General features: G+C 43.1%; 2 protein-coding genes across 3 annotated transcripts in view; one reads left to right on the forward strand and one right to left on the reverse strand.

Annotated features, from left to right (window-relative positions):
• GTF2E2 (general transcription factor IIE subunit 2) overlaps positions 1-19,990 on the reverse strand; it is a 40,262-nt gene extending 20,272 nt beyond the window's left edge. The window contains exons 1-2 of the mRNA XM_060236966.1: positions 19,725-19,990; positions 14,272-14,438 (exon numbers count right to left, since the gene is read on the reverse strand). Coding sequence (XP_060092949.1) covers positions 14,272-14,434 — 163 coding nt within the window. The 5' untranslated portion in view covers positions 14,435-14,438; positions 19,725-19,990. The remainder of the gene's footprint in view (positions 1-14,271; positions 14,439-19,724) is intronic.
• SMIM18 (small integral membrane protein 18) lies at positions 1,111-10,359 on the forward strand. 2 transcript variants are annotated; one of them, XM_060236364.1, is made up of 2 exons: positions 1,111-1,314; positions 9,749-10,359. In XM_060236364.1, the coding sequence occupies exons 1-2, from the start codon at positions 1,149-1,151 to the stop codon at positions 10,078-10,080; spliced, it is 498 nt and encodes a 165-aa protein (XP_060092347.1). In that variant the 5' UTR covers positions 1,111-1,148; the 3' UTR covers positions 10,081-10,359. The 2 variants fall into 2 exon arrangements, with proteins under 2 accessions (XP_060092347.1, XP_060092348.1); XM_060236365.1 differs by having other exon boundaries at positions 1,246-1,318.
• Positions 19,991-23,463: the final 3,473 nt, after the last annotated feature.

Here is a 23,463-nt window from a genome sequence, read left to right on the forward strand (position 1 = left end):
CAACTGCTTTTTACACGAAGTAGCTCATTTTCCTCCGTTCCTTTCTACCACTTGGGAAACAGGCTTAAATTGGCATTTAGGTGGGGGGGGAGACATACCTTTCAAATGTTACTCTTATAATACTTTTAAAAATTGAAACTCAACTTATTTATTTATAACTGATAGAAACTTATTTGTGGCAGAAAATTTAGCAGAGAACAGAAAACTAATAATCAAGAATTAAATTTGTTTTATTTCAGATTGGCCAGGCTTTACTCTTTTTACACTCTTTTGGGGTGCCTTGATTTATTTAAGCTGGAAGAGACAGTACCCTAAGACTGATGAACTCATACTGAACGGGCAGGGCAACTTCACAGGCAAGCAGAAGCAATTTCAAATCACTTTTAATCAAGGATGGCAGATGGACAACAAAATGCAGCTTTCCTGCCCAACTGTTGGAGAAAGGTCTCCTGAAACAGCACTTCCATTTCCACCACCCAAAATCTTGGAAAACCACCACCACAACCTGAACACAGTTTAAAGAATTTCAAAGATAACTGCAGCCCTCACATCATCAACTAATTCCTTTGCTTGCTACAGTTATAGAGAGGAGTCAGGAAAAAACAAGAACTGTGGACAAAAATCTTAAGGAGGGCTGTGATTTCACTGAGTCTAGTGGCTTCTATACCATAATTGGTTCTTGACTAACCAGAACAGGAAGACGGGACATAAATAAATCTTAAAGAACCAAAATCATATAATTAGACAGAAGCCAGCAACTGTCTTCTATAATGACCCTGAATAGTTATAGAATGTTCACAGCAGCTTAACATACTATCAGAAGAGCAAAGAAACCTGCAGGTATCAAAGATTTCAGGTTTTCACAGCTGGTAACATCATTAGGGTTTGTAGAATCTTTCGGGCTCAAGTGCCGAGTTTCTCCAGTAGAACACGGCACTTGAGCCCGAAAGATTCTACAAACCCTAAAAACCTGCAGGTATTAACACAATAAGTGCCACATTCAGATCCCCTTAGTGAGATCAAAACAGAAAGCACAAAGAGCCATGTTATTTAATAAAAGCATTTCATTGTTAAAGGAGCTCCAAAGATTTTTAAAAGAAGGAATGACAGGAGAAGAACTGATTCGGTACCCTAACCTATCCAGATTTATGAATGATTTACTCCTCAAGGGTAAGGGTCTGATGCAAATGAGCATAAAGGAAGCTGTCAGCTGCATCCTGCTTCGGCCAATAGAAGCAGAGCTCCATCTTAGCTCTACCAGAGGCTGTATTAAACAGCAGATCAGCGCTGTTCCAGCACCCTTTCTGAAAAGAGGTAGGTCTACATATTTCTTTTTATTATCTTGCCATTACAATCTGAACAAAAAGCTTTCCCTTTTTAAATTAAAAAAAAACATCTGGCCACCATCTTTAAAAATATGCAAAATTAAAAATAGCACAGTTTCATTTACATTTGAAGCTAGATTTCTGCTTAAATGCAGAGATGCTTGTCTTGTGTTAATCGGAAATCTTACCATCTGTGCGTTCATGAAGAATTGATGACCATCCATTTTACAGGGAGCTCAACATGCCTAGATAATATTCTGTAAACTGAATCCTTTCTATGCTCTGCGTGACCTAATCAATCAATCTAATTTTGCAAGGTAAAAGCTAATAAACAAGAATGGCTTTTAAAGAACGGTCATCAGGAACATTTTGTCTCCAAATTTAAACGATTTCTAAACGGTACCCAAAAAAATGCCATTTAACCTGGTTGCTTAGAGTAGCCTTAACCCTTAACATGTGGGTGCTGTACCTCTCAGTGAATGACTCAGTGACTTGTTAATATCAAGAACGCAGCTTCATTTAAATCAATGAGACTTGGCATGCACAGGTAAATGTTGCAACCCTGCATATAATTAACGGTAAGTCCCACTGAAATCCATGGGATGCACTTCTGATTATATATGGCCTATTGGTTGTAAAATCTGTATCTTATTCAAAACTGAGAAACTGTACAATTCTTTGCAAAGCTTCTAATAATATCCTGAGAACCTACTTTGCAAGTCATATGCTTTTACGATGCTTCACTGTAACCAAGTTAAAATGACCCAAGCAGAAAAAACTCTTTAAAGATGAAAAGACATGGGCATACAGTGAAATGAAGAAATCTTAAACTAGCTCTAAAAGCAAATTGCCTTTTAAAATGTTTAATTTCAGCTTTGACATGCACCTCCAAAGCATATTAGAAAGCAAATACATTGTTAGTCAAAGCAGTGCTAAGATATCATAAAAATACATTTAACGACATTAACTGATAGTTAAATAATTCTTATAAAATCAGATAATAATGTACTCCCAGGTCTAATTTTCCTACCAGAATTTTTTTAAAACATTAAATACTGAATTAAACATTAAATACTGAAATAATATGCAGTTCTGCCACTAGTAATGTGATTCAAATCAGAAAACATTTTATATATGCCTCAAAAAGTACATCCCACTTTTTCAAGTATCCTTAACCACAACTCCAAAAAGGACAGATCATGTTACTGATCCCCCCTTATATTTAACTGATAGTATAGTGGTCATCAGTAGCCATTAATCACAGTTACTATCAGTCATTAAAATTTTCAATACTCTGGGATTCCTTTTCAGAAAATCACTAAGCAGGCTACAATTCCTCTTACTAACAAACCAATTTACTTTTATAAACTAGGCCTCTGTATTTTGCTCATCATTTTCTGGGCAAAAAATAATAATTTTATTTTAAACAACCTGGCCCATTTCAGCCTTCCCTGTTGATATTAATAGCCATGTAAGTCTTCTGTACCTTTCTCCCTCTCATCTTCTCTCTTAGGATCTTAAAAAATATTAAAGGTAAAGATAGTCCCATGTACAAGCACCAGTCGTTTCTGATTCTGGGGTGATGTCGCATCACGACGTTTTCACGGCAGACTTTTTACGGGGTTGTTTGCCACTGCCCCATAATAAAAAATATTACAGGCCCCATTTAAAAATTTAAATAATCCCATTAAGATAATTTCAGTTCTATTCGAAATACTCAGCTGCAGCCAAGCCAATTGAGTTTTTTTTTTTAATACATATGTTAAAGGGGTACATTTCTCCTCCTTGAACTCATGAAAGTTCCTATCCTGCCACAAATTTTGTTAGTCTTTAAGGTGCTACTGGACTCTTGCTCTTTTCTACTGCTAAAGACGGACTCTCAAGGCTATCCGTCTTGATCTATCTTCCTACGTACTGAGACAAATGCAGTTTAAATCATTTCCTCATATTAAGATGCTTCAGGTATGTTCTCCACAATAGAATTTTTAAAGCATATAACTGACTGTTGTGTATAATATTTACATGACCAAAACAGTTGCAAAGGGTTTAAAAAGAAAACCAAACAGATTACTAATTCATTGAAAAAGAAAACATAGTTGCTAACATTGAAAACAGAGGGTTCGACTTGGTTCCCCAAAGCTCTTAACCAGATACAATTTACGGCATGTAGTAATTCTGTACTCCTTGCTTGGTAGCTGTGTGTAATCCATACATCTTCCCTTGAATGGTTTTATTTATTGTATCTTCCTTTCCTTAGGAGCTAGGGTGGCATGCTCACAGCAACCCTACAGATGTAGGCTAGGGTGAGAGAAGTACTCTACCAGAGAGTTTTAAAAATCCTTTTTTTCCTCATTGGGGGGGCAGTTATTCCCCCAGAACTTTACTTGAAGGTGAATAATCCATTTTTTCACCTTTGGTGAATGCTAGGACACATTTCACTGCCTCTCTCTACTCAGAACATGTACACCCGTTTACTTTTATTTATTTAAAATATTTTATTTAGAGCACCCAGAACGAATCTTTCCTTCATGCCACATTGTTCCTGTTCTGTGAAGACGGACATTCTAGATTTGCTTCTGAATTTCTGTTCTTCACAGAGGAAAGGAAGACAGTAAGTGTAGGGAAAGACCCTTCCCCTTTAGGGCTGGGAGAGGAGACTTCCAAACTGATATTTGAGTTTCCAGATGCTGAAAGTGAAGACAGCTTCTGTGCCTTCAGTAGAGAAAACAAGCCACTCATTTTTGTCATTCCACTTCCCAATGCAATGGGAACTCCAGAAAACAACAACAAAATCATGTGATCCCTTCTTTGCCAAGGCCATCCTGGGGGACTGAGGGCTGCAGATACAAAAACAGAGAGATGGAAAAAGGAAAGCAATCTGCCTTACCTATGCCAAGGTGTACATGATTACCATTCCCTTGCTCTTGGGTCGTTTGGATAGTCCTTCAAAAGCGGAAGAAACGCCCATGAAGCTATCTTGTTCAGATGTCATTTACTACTGCTCTTCTGCCTTATAAATGTATGCTGAATTTGGAAGTGTTTTGTTGATGCGAGAGGCCCTACTTCTGTTTTTTGAACCTGTGTACATTTTTGAGAAGATTCATGCATTCAAAGATCACTCTGCCTGACTCAATGACAGGCTCCGTGAGGAATCACTGGAGTCTTCAGATGTTTTTGAACAGAACTCTAAGAACAAATTTTGGAAACTAAACCTAGGTGTTGCCATTAGGGAGAGGCAGGAATGGGGAAAGTGCATGAACCAAATAAACTTGCATGAACCACCATTTTCCTGAACCAGTTTGTGGTTCATTCAGTTTGGGAGGGGGTAATACAGCTCTCTCACAAGCTAAATATAACAAACTCACAGGGAGTTTTCAGGAGGCTCTCCACCACCTGCCCTCCAACTTTAGTAAAGATTGGATTTGGGATTTTAGCCCCACAAAGCAGGTGCCCCCAAGAAAGCTCAGCTTCAGCTCTAGCTTCAGGATTGGTCCCTAAAACCACAGCAAGGAACGTCCTCCCAACTGGGAGAGGCATTTAAAAAATTGTCCCACTATGTGGGGAGGAGGAAGAGTCCCTCAAAGCCTCCCTAAATCAGCCATGCAGCAAATAATTCTTCTGTTCTCACAATAACTAACCCTTCTCTCTTTCTGTTGGAAAGTGAAAGCAGCTGAGTCAATGTGTGGTATTATACTGGTATATAATCTGCTCCCATAGAACAAAATAGGAGCCCTCTGGTTGGTTCCCAGAGTTGCCAATCAAGCTATGAACAACTGCTTTGGATGTTTCTAGGGCTCTCCACAATTGCGCTCCCCGCACTGCCTAGGAATTTATTGAATCAGGGCCAGGCAAAATGAACCACAAAAAATGAACCACCCGGACCTCTGTGGAAGAAATGTGGTTAATTTTTGGGTTTAGGAATGATGTGACCAAATGAACTGGTTTGAAGTGAAGCAGGAACCAGCCTGGTTTGTGCTTGAACCAGTTTTTTGGTTCATGCCCATCCCTAGTTGTCATTTTCAAAAAACTCTGTCTGCAAACCACTGTTAAGTTTAGTATCTTTGTCTCAGCAGTGGTAGGACCACTGCCAATTACTCTTCTGACCTCAAGCATGTATGATTACATATCCAACAGTTCTTAGGTTACCCAGGAAGAGAAACACTCATCAAGGAAGTATAAAAGCAGCCTTTTAACAAAATGACATCTTCCTTAGTTCTGAACAGCAAATGGCTACCTGCCTAAATTTGTTCAGTTACTTCACATAAGAATAGGTTGTGGTTCAAGTGGTTAAAATAAATCAGTTTTAACTTTGCCTACAGGGCAGGGCGAGGGGTCTATACCAGGGAAAGGACTAAACTGGATGAGTAAAAAGAAGTCATCTGGATCTGAGATTCTTTCCAGGGTACAGAGAGGAAGAACTAGATTTGGATCTTGTTTTTGCCATTTGGAATTGTACTATCTGGATGAGTTTTTGATTGACACGGAGCATTCTGAGGGACAAACGAAAGCCATTTGGAATGAGTCTTTGCCTCCTTTGTAGGGATTTTCTCATCTTGTGTTTCCAATAACACTGCTTTGAAGGGGTCCTCAATTATTTGCCACCTGAGAAGGGTATACTAGCATTTGCCCTGAACTTGACATGCACAGCCCTCTACTGGTTAAAGGTTCTGGGATGCTACCAACAGAGTTGTGACCACAAGAGCCAAAACCTCACTGTACCTCAGAGTACAGTGGCTTCTGTTCTTTAACTGCTGATCCAAAATAAGAACCGCCACAGAAGCTCCCATCTTAGGGACAGTCAGAACATACATGTTATCACTAGATGGCAGGTAGAACACAGTGCAGAAGGTGGTGGACTGGTTTTAGACAGCTTCTGATGTTCCTTCTGCAGGAGGAGTGGAAGAAGCTGCTGGGAAGGCAGAGGAAGCTGATGTAGGTTTAAACTGCTTGGTGGTGACTGCTGTTCATCCTTTTGAACCAGCGAACAGGTTTCTACTGCTCCAATGGAGTCAGGGAAAGCATTTCCGTGTTAGTTTTTTTTCTAATAAAATCTTCCCCTTAAAAATCTCTACCCTTGCTACTCTTTAGAGCAGGGGTGGCCAAACTGTGGCTCAGGAGCCGCATGAGGCTCTCTCACAAATATTGTGCGGCTATCAAAGCCCCCCTTCCCCATTGGCCAGCAGCTTGGAGAATTCAGTTAATGCTAAAGTTGCTTTCTTTCCACCTCTTCCTCCCCCATCTATTTGCCTTCCTTCCTTTGTTCCTTCCTTCCATCTTGTGGCTCTCAAATATCTGACATTCATCTGTTGCGGCTCTCAAACCTCTTTCGTTTATTCGATGTGGCTCTTACATTAAGCAAGTTTGGCTATCCCTGCTTCAGAGGCTTTAGATGTCACGAAGGGAACTCACATCATTATCAGCTGAGGACTGGAAATCAGGGCTGGGGTTAGACTGGGTTCTCTTTGGTCATTGGGAATCATTCTCAAGCCTGTGTGAGTTCCAGAAGCAACACAGGGGATGGCACCTGGAAAATCCACCTATCTTCAACAAAAGTTATCAGTTCTGGGGGGATTTGGCACAAGACCGTTGTGTCTGGAGGAAGAACGAGAGCACATACAGCCCCCCATGATCTGTTCTGCCCTTGGTGATTACTCTATAAAGGAATAGCAAATAGCACTTGTGGTGGCACCTTCTGTCTCTACTCTTGGAGTAAATGCATGATAAGTATGAGTGGAAAAGCTCTTCCTCCTTAAATGTTGCTTTTTCTCATGGGTGAAGTTTCTCTAGGCAGAAAGTAAATAAATAAGACTAGGTTGGAATCTGGGGTCATCTTAATCCAATCCATACAGATTCTCCCTTTCTACAACAAGGTATGGGGTTTGGAGAACACTGAGCTGTTTTACTCAGCTGGACAAACGTGCCAGGAAATCGTCAAACAACATAGGCTATAGCTCAGTTCTCCCTTGCAGAAGGTTTTCTGCATCACTGGGAGAGGTTTCCCATCCATGAACAGTTCAAGAGATATGCTGATTGTGAAGTCTACCAGTGTCTTTTCTTATACTGCGCTGAACAGGGGAAGGCTGGTGGTTCTATACCTTAGTGGGACTTCCTGCCTGCTAAAATTGAAAAAGAGGCAGCAGATGGCTGAAGGACAGTGGCATGCTCTGAGAGCTTGGAATTTCGGTTTGCAAGTGTGATGGATGGGCAAAGGTCCTTCCCCCTTCTGGAAAACACCAATCCCCTTTTGTCCTGTTTGGTGAGTGAGCAGAGCAGTTAGCAGCCAATCAGGATCCTTGGATGGGCCGGAAGAGCCAGATGGGAGGTGGGAGCAAGAGAGAAAAAGCTGTTACACAGCTCACACTCAGGCAGACAGAACCTGAACTTTCAGAGAAAGGGTGACTGGAGGGATCCTGTCTCAGATTTTGCCTTGTGTGGAATCAGGCTACACCAGTGAATATGCGGAGACAGGGTTTGTGTTTCCAGAGTTTTAGCTGGAGGGAACCTGTCTCATATGACTTTAGAAGTCTCAGAATATTGTCTTTGGTGATAAAGCAGGCTAGCCTGAGGAGGCGACTGAATCTATCCCAAGGCCCTGATTTCTGAGGGAAACGTGGAAGATCTGTAACTTCTGAGAGGTACTCACATTCACTAGAATCCTGAAGTGGAGGGAAGGCCAATATTCACCTCAAGAATACAATCTTGGCTGCTAACTGCACTCAAGATGCCTAAATTGTTGTTTAACTTGAATTAATGGGCCCAGCAAGATTGCGTTACATCTGAAAACAATTTCTATCCTCCTTTTGTGAACAACCTTATTCCCCCACACTTGGATCTAAATAAAAGCTACTGTTCTTTTTCTGTTTCCCTCAGAGGTGCAACTTATATTATTTAGTAGCCACTTGAGTTAGGTCTGCCGGGTGGAGGGTTTGGTTAGAGACCACAATGGTTGCGCTTTACATTATGCTACCTGTTTAAATGCAATTTTAAAGGCCCCAATTTTCACAGCAGGGTAAGCACAAACCACAGATTTCCAGTTTAAATATAGTCCATAAACCTGGAAATAATTAAGAGAAAAGAGTGGACAGAACAATTGTTGGAGTCTTTTGAGCAAAAATTCTACTTCATGAGCTACGTTAAAAATTGTGAGGAAGCGATTTGGCTACTGCATAAATTAGTTTGCTCTAGGGCCATCTTTCCTGAGCTAAGACAAAAATATGTGAGCCAGAGGCTAAAAAACTGCGAGCTGGCTCACACTGACTCAGCTTAGAGGGAACACTGCTGAGGAGATGCTCTCAGTTCAAGTATCCGCAGTATAGCTCCTTCATCGCCATTAGATGGGCTGGGAGTCACATTCTAACGTGGCCTGGGTAAGAAGTTCTACTAACTTCCACTACTTACTAGATCCAAAGTTATTTGGCAGAAATCCCCACATGGACAGCAGCAGTCAGGACACCAAAGAAATAGAAAGAGGCTTCAAAAACAGGAGCCCTCAATGTCTCTCTTAACTGTTCCACTACTAAGACATTAGCTAGAAGCCATGTTCCATCTGAACTCAGCTTTCTTTTACTGTTTTAATTTACTGTAAACCACGTCAGAGATTAACCAATCAAAAAACAGGGCAGATTGAATATATTAAATACAAATATATTGGGGGAAACATGGAAATCTAAGGATCTCCCAGACTCCTTCATATACTAGTAAACCAAAAAGCAAGCCTTTTGAGGCTGTTACAGCAAAATGAACATGCAGCTCAGTTTTCTAACAAATTCTAAAAGCACATCTGTGAAAAATAATGTTTCAAAATCTGTTATGGGAAGACATGACGATGGGGCTTCCTAACCATAAATTAAGCTATCCATGCTCAAGTTAACTACAGTTTATGTTGATCAAGACTCTCTCATAACCTGCTTTGAAGATGATTAGTAAATCCTGTAATAGCACTGAAGCCAAGATGCTACTTTATCACTGTTAAGACCTACAAAGGGAGGAGTTTATTCTAAACGTTAGAGGAACTGGAACAAGAGATCTCTCTCAGAAATCTGTCCCCAATCTTCTCCTTCTCACAGATCTGTCCCCAATCTCTTAGCTATTAAAGATCATGTCTGCACCAGCTTAGTTCTAATGTCACAATTAAGGGAAAAGTCACAATCAAGGGAAATATAAAAGCTGGATTTTCACTGTTTTCCTTAGTGGAAAACTACAGATTGGTTTGTTTTTTAAACAGGCAAACATCCCACTAGACAGGCACCAATCTTTGTGTATATCTGAAAGGGATCTGAAATGTGGCCAAACAGTGATATGCTCAGGCTCCTTGAATGAACAGAAAGTAAAAAAATGTAGGCAAGAGGAGGGAAAAGGCACTTTTTTTTTTACAAGAAATTGAAAATAATGCACTTTTTCTATATGTGTGTTTCAATATTCAGAACTGCATCAAGAACAGAACCCAGAGGACCTTGCAAGTATGGCAACCTTCAACACCACCCACTGGAATGAAACAGCACCCGTCTACCAGTACCTTGGTTTTCAAGTGCAGAAGATTTACCCTTTCCATGACAACTGGAACACTGCCTGCTTTGTTATTCTGATCGTATTTATATTTACTGTAGTATGTTTGGTGGTGCTTGCTTTCTTATATGAGCTGTTGGACTGTTGCTGCTGCGCAAAAAATAAAACGATGAAAGACTTAGAGAATGAACCTAATCCTGTTAGATCTTTGATGGAAAGCTTCAGGAAACGTGAAAGAGAAGTGGTGTAGAGGCGGACCAAGAGATCTCCAGCATCTGCATTGAAAAATGTGTTCAACATTGTAACGAAACCTCTTGCGTTGTAAGACTGAGTCAGATTCTGCTCAGCCTTAAATATCAATATTAGCAATGTTTTTTGTTCACTGTTGGATAGAAACTGGAAAGGTTGAAGAACGCTTAAATAATGGGCGACCGGTCACAGTGTTGTGTGAAAATGAGCAATTTTTGTTTTTAAATGGACTGCTGTTGATTAGAATTGATGACTCAAGTAAAAGTTTGTTCGTATGATCCATTTATCCATTGTTTAATTGTCATAATGCTGGTTTGACACTATCAAACCCCAACAAGAACAAATGTTAACAATGCAGAAAAATTATATACACCTACACCTGAGCACACTCAACTCCACTCTTTATATCAGAAACTCTAAACATGTGTTATCTCAGTCTTTATACTCTTGAAGTTCTTAGGCATCTCTGCTCCTAGGAACTTGTAAAACCACAGAATCACAAAGTTTACAGTTACACCACATATTTGACAGCCATGCAGCTTCACAATGACACTTTCCAGGGGGTGGGGACCACTGATTTGGACAAGAACTAAACAGTACAAGAAAGATGAGTCTGACTATAAAAACGGTGGTCCTGTGTTAAGCCTCCCCCCCCCCCCAACTGTAATGATCACTTGTATGGTGACATCCTGATATCACTACGCTGTGTACACCCCTATCGCCAGCCAGTAACAGAGGAGTAGGAGCACGGAAACACAGAGCATAATCATGCCAGGACATGCTGTGTTCAGCAGTAGCCCCATGTAGAATTTCATCCCATTCTCTGACTTCTCTGGGAGCTAGGGTGTGTGTGATTTTTCCTGCAAAAAGGAAAGCTGCAGCTGAACACTAGGGAATCCTAGTGAAGCCTCAGCACTGAGTGGCCAATGCGAGGCCTAGGTGTTCAGCTAAGCTGACCGGTTTCTCTTTCAGCTTCTGTAGCTACAGTACTATCGTGCTTCCTTTGCTAATAAGGCCTGAAGTTATGTCATCATGGCCTGAAGGAGGATTGGCAATTGTGCAAGAGCAGGTGCCTGGAATCTGAATAGAGTGCTGAGAATTGCTTGATTATACAACACAACAGCATTACTATATTCCACTGTGTTGTTCTGAGTGCCCAAGAGGGCTCCTGGCCTGCTCCTAACTCGCTTCCTTGAACCGCCGCCAGCAACTTAAAAACTCTCCACCTCCAGAAACAGAAACCTCCCAGCAAGTAGGTAGGTACCAGGAAAAGTGGAAGCTCATCCCACAAATCCTCTCTTTCACAGGCTCCTCCCATTTATATTATTTCTAGGCTACAATACAACAAAACAAAAAGCAAAAAAAAATAAAATAAAATCTGGAAGCAGAGTACAGGCTTCTTAACAAAGTCTATTTTATTCTGAAAGAAGTTTCTTTTGTTTTCTAAAAAAGCCAGAAGTCTGAACTACTTCATTCAATCTTTTGTGCACAGTCAAAAGGATAGGAACCTTAATAACTAAATATGACATCATGGAAATACTTGTCCTGGATGACTCTGCACAGCAAGCTCCCAGTCATACTTAAGGGATAAAGAAGTCTTGAAAACAACAGTGTCAGAAGAAAATGACAAGTATGACAAGGGCAAGGGGAAAAAACACAAGGAAAAATTATGTGAGCCACTGTCACCTGTCTAGAATTCAAAATGACCTGATGGTACCAAAAGATTTTATTTTTTCATGTCACACAAGTACTTGCCAACATCTTCTGCGGAAATGCAAATAACTTTCTATTCTGTTACTGAAAACAATACTGAAAAGCACATCATTCTTCTGTTTACAGGCTTTCAACAGATAGCCTTTGTGAAAAGTTACATTAAACAGCAGTTTTGCTCACCAGTACAATACTTCTTGTTGCACTGTTCAAAACATTTCTTTACAACAGGCTTGTTCAAACAGGCTTCTGCAAGCGGGGATAAGGGAAGATTGGGTGTTGTGAGATACTAGCTTAAATAAAGCGACTACAGTTTATGGCTGGTTACATTAGAATGATGGACTTCCCAGTTCACACGATTAGGCCCTACTCTATCCCTGAATCATATGTATTAGGGGTGCGCATTTGGATCCGCCCCAGCTGAAAATATAATATCAGATACATTTTGGCTTCCCAAATATATCTGGGTTTTCTCAGGAAAACTGGAGGGGGGGGGACTCCCAAGAAAATCCCAGATATATTTGGAATTATCAATAGATCTGAAACCAGCAAGGAGGTTGTTGCTATTTGTAGTGCTTCTGCAGTCCCTGTAAACCAGGGGTGTCAAACATGCAGTCCAGGGCTGAATCAGGCCCCTAGAGGGCTCCAGCAGGCCCCTGCGCAACTGGTTGTTGTCTGCTTCCTTCTCCCTCTCTCTTGCTTCGTTCTGCATCACAGCTTGCTTTGCCAGGCTTGCTCAATCACACTGGAGCTACAGAGCAAAGCCTCTATTTTTCCATTGGTTGAGGCCCCTTGCAGAGGAGGTGGGAGGAAGGGATAGCTAGCTTTGCCAGGCTCTCTCAATCACACAACAGATCTACTGAGCCAAGCCTCTCTTCCTTCTACTGGCTGAGACTCCTCCCCCTCCTGGTACCCTGGGGAAGGAAGTAAAGAGCCAGAGCTTCCTTTGCCCAGTTCCCTGGATCGCATGGGAGAGTTACACAGAAAGCACCTTTAAGACCAATGAGTGCTACTGTTTTAAGCATGTTTTAAGTTTTTTAAAAGAAAACTTTAATTGTGTTTGTCTGTGTCCTGTATAAAGTTTATATATCCACTACATGGCATTACATTTTATGACACACATGGCCGGGCCCAACAAAGTAGAAGAAGAAGAAGATAGAAGAAGATATTGGATTTATATCCCACCCTCCACTCTGAAGAGTCTCAGAGCGGCTCACAATCTCCTTTACCTTCCTCCCCCACAACAGACACCCTGTGAGGTGGGTGGGGCTGGAGAGGGCTCTCACAGCAGCTGCCCTTTCAAGGACGACCTCTGCCAGGGCTATGGCTGACCCAAGGCCATGCCAGCAGGTGCAAGTGGAGGAGTGGGGAATCAAACCTGGTTCTCCCAGATAAGAGTCCGCACACTTAACCACTACACCAAACTGGCTCTCCAGTCTCATTTATGTCAAATTTGACTCTCGTAACAGATGAGTTTGACACCCCTGCTTTAAACATGTCAACAGATAGCGGGACCATGGAGGTACAACAACTGGGAAAAACAACAAAATACTCTCTCTGTTAACTTTAAATAGGCTGCAGAAGACAGCTCTGCCAGCTCGGCTTGGGGCTGGTTGGCTTCTCTTGCAGCCCGGTTAAAACTGGGCTGCAAGAGAAGTCAGCTCAGGATCAGCCTTGACTGAGGCTGGCTCCTCTTGCAGTTTGGTTTAAAATGAGCTACTTGAGAAGATCAGATGGGGGGGGGGGAGGTGCTAAAGCTCTGCACTGCCTCAGCTAGGGCTAGTTTCTTTTGCAGCTCAGTTTAAACCAAACTGCAAGAGAAGTCAGCGCAAGCTCAGCTGTGTCCACGGCGAGCAGCCTGTTCCCTGTGGATAGAGCTTCTGGCATGCAATACTCCCCCCCACTCCATTTTTTTCTTCTTGGGTCTATTGGACTAAAAAAGGGGGGTTCTGAAAAATCACAGATCTGAAAACCACACTGCACTTTTTTGGGGAACCCTTTTTTTTTCAGTTCAACATACCCAAAGGAAGGGGGGGGAATTGCACACCCTTAATATGTACGTAATCAATTCTTTATATTTTTTTAACAGCACTTATCTTGCCTTTCTTCATAATATTATTCTTCATATATTATATTCACTATATGTGCATAAACCAGAAGGTATCAAAAAAGAATTACAGCAGTTTCAGAGCCAGAGACATGCCAAAAGGATGATTCAAAAAATACTGTTATAGCTTGTAGGGGCTGGACTAAAATTCCAGTGAGACAGTACTTCCAAAAGAGCCATTTTAAAACAGAAAAATGAATTTTCAACTGATTCCATCTTAAGGCTGCTTAGGTTAAAGAAAAAGAATCTCAGACTGACATTCTTAGAATGCCACCTGTGACATTAATTGAAAGCAATTTTAACAGGAAAACGTGGAACAGCACATGCTTAAATCTTTAAAAAAAAAAACCCCACAATTTTTGTCTCTTCACAAACCTGCATTTTGCTTTGAGCCTGATGACCCCCCCTGTTCGACCTTGGATTTCTTCTTTTTAGAAGAGGAGGAATCAGAAGATGGTGCTGGGCGCTTTTCTACAGCAGGAGTGGAGAGTGCTCGTTTCTTGAAAAGTTCTCGTTCTCTTAGCAAGCTGGGATCCATAATTCTGTTGAGAGAGGCGGGGAAAGTTCTATATCAACAGGTCAAAATATTGCTCGATTTCAGTATTATAACTTTGAAGAAACACAGGATAGAGGTGATATGCTTTGTTCCTCAACTCCAGACATTCACCAGGGCTGTTTCATAAGACTAGCTTAGTTTCTGCAGGATTTCAGGACACTTTCACTAGAATCACTATATTAGGCAGCAATATATTAGCACATGTATTCTTTCTCTGCTAAGGTAGGGATGAAACAAGAATGGAAGAAAAAAACTGGAGAGGATAAAGCTCCAGCCACTGAAGATGAAGCTGCCAAAATAAAATTCAAGCTGTATTTTCATCTAACAGCTACAGAAGGAACATGTATTCTGGTACATTATTACATCATATAGCTTTCCTTCTTTCTCCATTGAAGGGGACAGAGGGCAGTGCTCGGAGAGAGGATCTCTGCACAGTACTGCAGTGTCTCGCACGGGCAATCCTCTGACCTATGTTAACATCCATGGCTTTTTCTGAGCAGGAATGCACAGGAATGCAGTTCCGGCTGGCTTGGCATCAGGGGGTGTGACCCAATATGCAAATGAACTTCTGCTTTTTTTTTCCCTACAAAAAAGCCCTATACTAAACAATGGTGATGTCAGGGGGTGTGGCCTAATATGAAAATAAGTTCCTGCTGGGATTTTCCTACAAAAAAGGGCCTGTTAACATCTATGTGTGCCCCCTCACTCAGTTGGTCTGGGAGTTTGGGCGGGGTTGTCACTCAACCCTGGGTGAGGAGCCATTGATGCCAGCGCCAAGGATTAAAAACCTATGGGTGATTCTGGCTACCTCACTTTTCATGGAGGCCCAGGTCACCAACATTGCCAGAGAAGCCTTTTACCATTTTTGGCTAGTCAGGCAACTGGTTCTCTGTCTCACCTCCCAGGACTTAGCTACAATGACCCATGCAATGGTCACTTCCAGGCTGGATCACTGTACCTCGTTCTACACAGGGCTGCCCTTGAATCTGACCCAGAAACTGCAACTACTGCAAAATGCAGCAGTGCCCCTGACTGCGACATCCATGTGGGTATGCATTCAGTCAGTGCTGCACCAATTGCACTGGCAGTCAATTGAGTACCAGATCTGGTTCAAGGTTTTTGGAATTAACCTACAAAGCCTGTGCAGCCAAGGACCAACAAACCTCCAAATATGTGGAGAGCCTTGCGCTTTGCAGATCAACGCCTTATTGAGCCCCCCCCTCACTGGCAGTCTTTAAGCAGCAGCTTAAAGCATCCCTGACAAGTGTTCTAGTTTAGGCTGAACCTGCATTAAGCAGTGGGTTAGACTAGATAGCCTGCATGGCCCTTTCCCACTCTGTAATTCTAGTCCTTGGACCAAAAGATGTCTTCTTAGTCTCAAGCACAGGCCAGAGCATTTTCTGCCCTGGCCCAGCCTGATGGAACATGGTCCCACCTGAGAACAAGGCCCTGCGGGGATCAATTACAGTTTCACAGGGCCTGTAAAACTGAGCTGTTCCAGCAGGCCTTTGGGCAAGGCGGTGGATGTCCAATCATCTTGGCCTCCCCTGCTCATACTGCCCTACTTAATGGCCCTACAATGCTAAAGAACATTTTCTGGCTAACTGGATGCCTTATTGACCATCAAGCCAGCACCAACATAGGAGGCGCTATGGGCTTCCATGAACTAGTTTACAATCTTATTCTGAATTGGTTTTAAACTGGATTTAAATTAAACTTTAATATTGTTTTTACTGTGAAATGACCTGTTATTACTCACCCTGAACCTATTTGCAGGAGAGGGCAAGATATAATAAATAAATAAATGGTGTACTGGGAGTTGAGGCACGCTTGCAGGGAAGAGCGGAATATAATAAATAAATGCATGGTTATAACTGCTCATTACATTGCCCAAATATATATTCCTTCAAAGAGGCTTTTAGACCATCTGTCTTTACTACTTGGACAACGGAACAGGGGTTTCTAGGAAGCAGCAGAACAAGTTTAGAAAGGGTACCAAATTTTAAAGGATCAAACTCTAGAAACAGAATGCAGAAGGTATCAAGAAATGATAAATGCTGCTAGACCAGAGGTGTCAAACTCATTTGTTATGAGGGCTGGATCTGACATAAATGAGACCTTTTTGAGCTGTATGTTGGGTTGGGCTGGGCCATGTTGGGCCAGGCCATGTGTGTTCCCATTTAAGATTAGGTAGCAGAGATATAAACTTTATAAAGGACACAGACAAACACAAAAAACTTAAAATATGCTTAAAACGTTAGCACTCGGTCTTAAAGGTGCTTTCTTTGTATTTCTCCCATGGGATGCAGGGAACTGGGCAAAGGAAGCTCTGGTTCTTTCCTTCCTTCCCCAGAGGACCAGGAGGAGCCTCAGGTAACAGTTGCTCTGTTGTGTGATTGAAAGAGCATTTAAAAATAAATTCTGCCTGCCCCCCTTCCTCTCCAAGGGAGGAGCCTCAGCCAATAGAGAAAATAGAGGCCTTGCTCTGTAGCTCTTGTGCAATTGAGCAAACCTTGCAAAGCAAGCTGTTATGCAGAAGAAAGCAAGAGATAGGGAGAAGGAAGCAGATGACAGCCAGTTGCTCAGGGGCCTAATAGCAGCCCTCGGGAGGGGGGCTCATTTGGTCCCTGGGCCACATGTTTGACATCCCTGCGCTAGACAATGGGGGAGACTCCTAAAACACTTTTAAAGCAATTCCAGGGAGGGAGGTGCATTGTAGTAAAATTACTAGTTTGGTGTAGTGGTTAAGTGTGCAGACTACTATCTGAGAGAACAAGGTTTGATTCCCCACTCCTCCACTTGCAGCTGCTGGAATGGCCTTGAGTTAGCCATAGCTCTCACAGAGCTGTCCTTGAAAGGGCAGCTTCTGGGAGAGCTCTCTCAGCCCCACCTACCTCACAGGGTGTCTGTTGTGAGGGAGGAAGGAAAAGGAGATTGTGAGCCACTCTGAATGACTCCATGTTATTCCAGTATTGCCAAAGTGAGGGTGAGACAGTGGCTTGCTCATGATCATATGTGAATTCATGGAAAAGGCAGCATTTGAATCAGTGCCTTTCCCCATCACACATGGCCACTACAATAGACCACCTTTCTATGTTACAAGGGCCCATATTTTTAGGGGTGTATGCTCGAAACTGAGTCTGAAACAAGGATAACTAGAAAGCTAAGAAGAACTAGGTGCCTTCCAAGACAATTTATTGAAAATTAACAACTTCTGATTTGCTTGTGTATTCAAGAAATAAATCTTGGAGCCTTGAAAGCCAGCAGCTTTTGATTCACCCTCCACTTCATTCCAAGATGAACACATACAACAGCAGGGTTCAGGGCCGGATTAACAATTAGAACAAGTAGACACTGGCCTATGGGCACCCATGCCTTTAGGGGCCCCGGGTCAGCTTTCCCCATTTTATCCCCTGCTTGTAGACTTACCAGTCTCCACCCACAGCCAGCAACTGAGCCACTCTTTGCCTGACTTGCCTGGTGCAGCTGACATCATCACCAAGTTTGCCTCTCTCTGCCTCTACCCCGCAGCCTTGTCAAAGGGGCTTTTAAGAAGGTGCCTGCAGGCTGCAGCAGGGGCTGCAGGCAGTGGGGCGGCCGCTCCAACATTGAGATAATTTGCAAGGGCCCCCCGGGATTTTGACTGCCTAGGGGCCTCCACAGGGTTTAATCCAACCCTAACAGGGTTGGTATCCCTGCCAGTTTGATGTAGTGGTTAAGCGTGCGGACTCTTATCTGGGAGAACTGGGTTTGATTCCCCACTCCTCCACTTGCACCTGCTGGAATGGCCTTGGGTTAGCCATAGCTATCACAGGAGTTGTCCTTGAAAGGGCAGCTGCTGTGAGAGCCCTCTCAGACCCACCCACCTCACAGGGTGTCTGTTGTGGGGGGAGAAGACATAGGAGATTGTGAGCCGCTCTGAGTCTCTGATTCAGAGAGAAGGGCGGGGTATAAATCTGCAATTCTTCTTCTAGGAAGAGTTCACAGTTCCATAGGGAAATACAGTGAACATCACAGTGAAACTGGCTGTGAATAGATGGATGCTGAAACAAAATTCAGGGGCATTTAGGAAGACTTTACAGCTTTATGAAATTTGATAGTAGTACTTATTCATAACTGCTTGGTCATCTTTCTTCCTCCTTTTTGGTTTTGTTTTCCTCTTTCTCTTCCATCTTTCCCTTTTCTATAAAATCGTCTATTCTCTTTTCCCTTCTTTACTTAGGGCACACGGGATGGTGAGTTAATGGGAGGGAGGAACTCTGACAGCAAGTGTTTTAAACTGTATTTTATATTTTTAATGCAGCAATAAAAATTGTAAGTAGTCACGGTAAATTATTTAAAAACACTTTGGAACAACCACATGAAGTGGGGTGTTTCCAGTGGAAGAGCCTTTGTCAGTGTCTTCTCAACTACAGCCTTTCCTCAGGCAATGCTATTGGTCTCCCTTACAGGATTGTTGTAAACAGTGTTTCCTCTAAAGTGAGTTAGCGTGAGCTAGCTCACAGAATTTTAGCCTCTAGCTCACAGATTTTTGTCTTAGCTCAGGAAGGATGACCCCAGAGCACACTAATTTATACAGCAGCTCACAACTTTAATGCAGTAGCTCACAAAGTAGAATTTTTGCTCACAAAACTCTGCAGCTTAGAGGGAACACTGGTTGTAAAGACTGCTGATCATGACATGTCATATGCCAACAAGTTTTAACACACGCTAGTTGTGGCATGCCAATCCATCTAACACAGCCTTCCCCCAACACTCTTCCCAAATATCCTGCGAACTGTGGTTTGAGCAATGAGCTGTCCCCACACACTAAATAATGGCCTTTCAAAGCACCTTCCAACTGTGTTTTATTGTGTGAGCAGGCAAAATCTAGTTGGAAAGTGCACTGAAAGTGCATTATTTAGTGTCGGTGATCACTGTCTTGGAGATCCCTACTCGTCGTCCTCTCTTTCTTCAGGACTGAACTTCCTTCTGAGTTTAAGATCTATGGCGTGACTATACAAATACCGAAATTGGTGTTTTCTTATTAATGTGCCTAGAATTCTCTACCCCCCGCCCATTCCCCACAGCTTCGGAGGGGGGGGGGGCTGTTTTCACACAACGAAGAACCACGCCTGAAAGGAAACGGGTGGTTGGTCTCAAGCGGCAGAGCTCGAGAACTCGACCCAGACCCCTGAGGGACGGAGGGAGCCGCATCCTCGCGCTTTCCCCCAGCGGAGCAACGGCTCCCGCCAATCCCGACCCGGAGCTGCGCGCGCACCTGCTCACTCACCTCGCGCACGGGGCCACCCCAACGGCGAGGGGGCACGGAGGGGAAGCGCACACCTACGGAGCCCTGAGGCTCCTGCTTCCCTATTGGCTCAGCCTCCTATCGCCGGGCTTCCACCACACTTCCCATCTTGCCCGTCGCGCGGCGACGTGATTTTGCGTCATCGCCGCGCACAGTGTTTTTAAACAAAAACGCGGAAGAAGAGATTCTTTGTTACTACAGCAACTGCAGGAAGGGTGGGAAGGGAGCATGCGCAAAGTGAAACGCTCGCTTTCGCCTCCCTTTTTGGGATTTTTTTTCCATTTCCGACCTATATAACAGCGTCCATAGGGAGCAAATAGATCCAGGTGGGCAGCCGTGTTGGGCTGAAGCAGTAGAAGAAACCAGGAGTCAAGGAGCACTTTTAAGACCAACAAAGTTTTATTCCGAATGTAAATTAGTTGGACAAGAAAAACTTCTGGGAAAGCAATGCCCTCATTTTGACCCAGGCTTATTAGCAATAAAATAATTAATAGACATTCTGACATGTTAGTTTCCTCGTCTGAAGAAGTGTGCATGTACACGAAAGCTTACGTTCTGAATAAAACTAAGTCGGTCTTAAAGGTGCAATTGACTCTTATTTTGTTGTTACTGTTTTATTGGTTTTCCACGGTAATGCAACCCAGATCAAAGGTTTTCTGAATGTATTAATTTTACTGTTCCGCTATTGGATTTTAACTTTGTACCACTTTGCATTCCAAACCCCACAAGCTATATGTAGCTCTGCTTAGTGTACCTCATTCCTTGTCTGAAGTGTGCATACACATAAAAACTTACATTCTGAATAAAAGTTTGTTGGTCTTAAAGGTACTACCTGACTCCTGCTTTATAGGTAGCAAAGACAGTGATTCTCAGGAACTTCAAGCAGCACTGAAATATGGACTACAGGGCACAAAAAAATGTTAAGCCTCCCATAGAATTGCCAGGCCTGTGTTGGAAAATACTTGGAGACTTTGGGGGCGGATCTGAGAGAGAGCAGGGTTTGGGGAGGGGAGGGGCCTCAGCATGGTACAATGCCATTTCCTCCAAGGGAGCTGATTTGTGCCAGTTGGAGAGCTGTTGTAAAAACAGGAGGCTGGCAACCCTGTCTTCAGCTTCGGAATATCTTGTAGGTTTGGGGGTAGTGTTTTAGACAAGGCAGCGTTTGTGGAGGGAAGGAGCTCAGCAGCTATGTAATGCTAAAGTACAAAACTTATATTTCTTCCAGAGAACTGTCCCATGTAGTCTGGAGAGCATTTGCAATTCTGGGTTAACTGGGCTGCACCTGGAAGTTGTGAATAAACATTGGCCTTAAAAAAAAGGAAACAGCAGTAGGTTGGCTATCTATAGTTGACCTAGAATCAGGTGGGCAGCCATGTTGGTTTGAAGCAGCAGAATAAAACTTGAGTCCAGTGCTACTTTTAAGACCAACAAAGTTTTATTCAAGGTGTAAGCTTTCATGCACGTACATACTTCATCAGACACATTGCTTTTATGACGTTTCAAGTATCTGTTTAATATTATGTAGTGTACCTACCCAGTGGAAACTATTCCTAAGAAAGCTCTAATGGAGGCCCAGTGGCCAAGGACTTTGAAGCCTTGACTCGAAGGAAATCTCCAGACCCAAAGGGGTGCTTGACTCTAAAGTACTATTGATGCAAGGGAGGGGGGGAGGGTTGACTGGCAGGAGTGCAACCTGAACCAACAAACTTACCATGAGAGCCAGTGTGGTGTAGTGGTTAGAGTGCAAGAGTAGGATCTGGGAGATGTAAGAAGGATGTAAGCCACTTGAGGTCCCCATTGGGGAGAAAAGAGGGATATAAATGAAGTAAATAAGTAAAGAAATCCTCAGAAGTTCCATTTCGTTCATTGGGTTTACTATTTTCCCCATCCCCATAAAGTCAAGCTGACTTCTGTTGACCCCAAATGGGGCTTGAAGTCTAGGGATGTTCTGAGGTAGCTTGCCATTATCTGTCTGTGCATCACGACCCTGCTGGTATTATCTTGGAGGTCAGGTCTCCTATCCAAATACCAGCCAAGCTGCTTAGCTTCCGAGATCTGAAGAGATCACGATTGTCTGGGCTATCCAGGTCTGGGCCAGCTGATTGCTTTCATGCAGTCCCAGGTGGAATTTCTTCAGGCTAAGCCCTTAACTGAATAGCAGAAGCTATCTTGATCTTGTCATAGTTTGGAAGCTAAGCAGGGTCAATCCTAGCAAGTATTTAATTCGGAGATCTCCAAGCAATAGATGGAAATCTGAGGGCCAGTTCCTAAAAGCAGTAGGTGTGGGACATAAACATATAAATCATGTGAAAGTATCAAAAACACATGTATTTTTTTTCAAGATACACACAATCATGGTACATTGGCTCTGAATTAATACTGTGGCTATATTTTAGAAAGTCTGAGTCCCAACTGGTGTGCAAAACAAAACCAACAGCACAAGAATCAGGATCCAAATCCAGTTGCCTCGGTAGGGACTCTTTTTAGGGTTGCCAAGTCCAATTCAAGAAATATCTGGGGACTTTGGGGGTGGAGCCAGGAGACTTTGGGGGTGGAGCCAAGATCAAGGCTGTGACAAGCATAATGGAACTCCCTAGAGAGTTCTGGCCATCACATTTAAAGGGACGGCACACCTTTTCAATTCCTTCCTTCCATAGAAATAATGAAGAATAGGGGCACCTTCTTTTGGGGCTCAAAGAATTGGACCACCTGGTCCAATCTTTTTGAAACTTGGTTGGTTTTTTGGGGAGAGGCACTAGATGCTATACAGAAAAATTGGGGCCTCTACCTCCCAAAACAGCCTCCCCAGAGCCCCAGATACCCGCGGATCAATTCTCCATGATTTTCTATGGGAATAAATCTCTAAAGGGAATAATACAGTTCCCAGCAGACATTTCCCTCCCCTCCCCCCGCTTTCTGATGACCCTGAAGCAGGGGGAGGGCCTCCAAATCGGGGGATCCCCTGCCCCCACCTGGGGATTGGCAACCCTAACTCTTTTCCACTTAAAGTTGCAAGGTCCACACCCTCACCATGAAAGCTGTGAAGCAGACATGATGTGGCCAAGGAAAGGATAGGCAGCAGGTGCGACTTGCAGAGCAATCTGCACAGCAAAACAGCCAGAGAAGGGGGTGGGGGGAGAAATATCACCAGATTACCTTGCTGAGGGATTTGGCAGGCATTCCACCAATCATGGGGTCCCTGCCAGGAAAGGAGCAAAAAAGGACAGGGCAGGGAATGTTCCATGATGGTGCAAGGCCAGATAGTACCAGGCCTCCACTCAGAAAACATGATTGCAATGCATTCCATGAGCTACATGGAGACATATGCCCATAGCTGTGTCCCCACACTTTAGGGAAGGAGGCATCTGAGAGGACATGACCTTCTTCCAGAGGCTTAGAGCCCCCTCCTCCAAAATGCCCTGAGAAAAATGCAGTGAGGCACATTAGCTCCATTTTGGAAAGAGAGAAAAACCAATCTGGACATCCCCTGGAGGGTAAACTAGGCACCCAAACCCAAATTCTGTTATAGTGTCACATGTCGAGACAGAAAAGCCAAAAAAAGGTAACAATTTTAGGAAAAGAGTATCTAAATTTTATTTATTAGATTTTGGGGGTTGCCACGAGTCTAAAGACTGTGAAAGGCAAAGAAAAACTCAGTCACTAGGATAAAAATGGATGCCCTGGAAAGGGTCAATGACTATCAACAGAGCAGGGGAAACCA

The sequence above is a fragment of the Heteronotia binoei genome, chromosome 4 (genome assembly GCF_032191835.1).
Source record: "Heteronotia binoei isolate CCM8104 ecotype False Entrance Well chromosome 4, APGP_CSIRO_Hbin_v1, whole genome shotgun sequence".
NCBI classification, from domain to species: domain Eukaryota; kingdom Metazoa; phylum Chordata; class Lepidosauria; order Squamata; family Gekkonidae; genus Heteronotia; species Heteronotia binoei.

Coding starts and splice junctions, on each gene's coding strand:
- SMIM18 (XM_060236364.1), top strand. CDS start 1,149: ATGAATGATTTACTCCTCAAGGGTAAGGGTCTGATGCAAATGAGCATA. Junction 1,315..9,748: donor AGCACCCTTTCTGAAAAGAG/GTAGGTCTACAT, acceptor TTCAATATTCAG/AACTGCATCAAGAACAGAAC.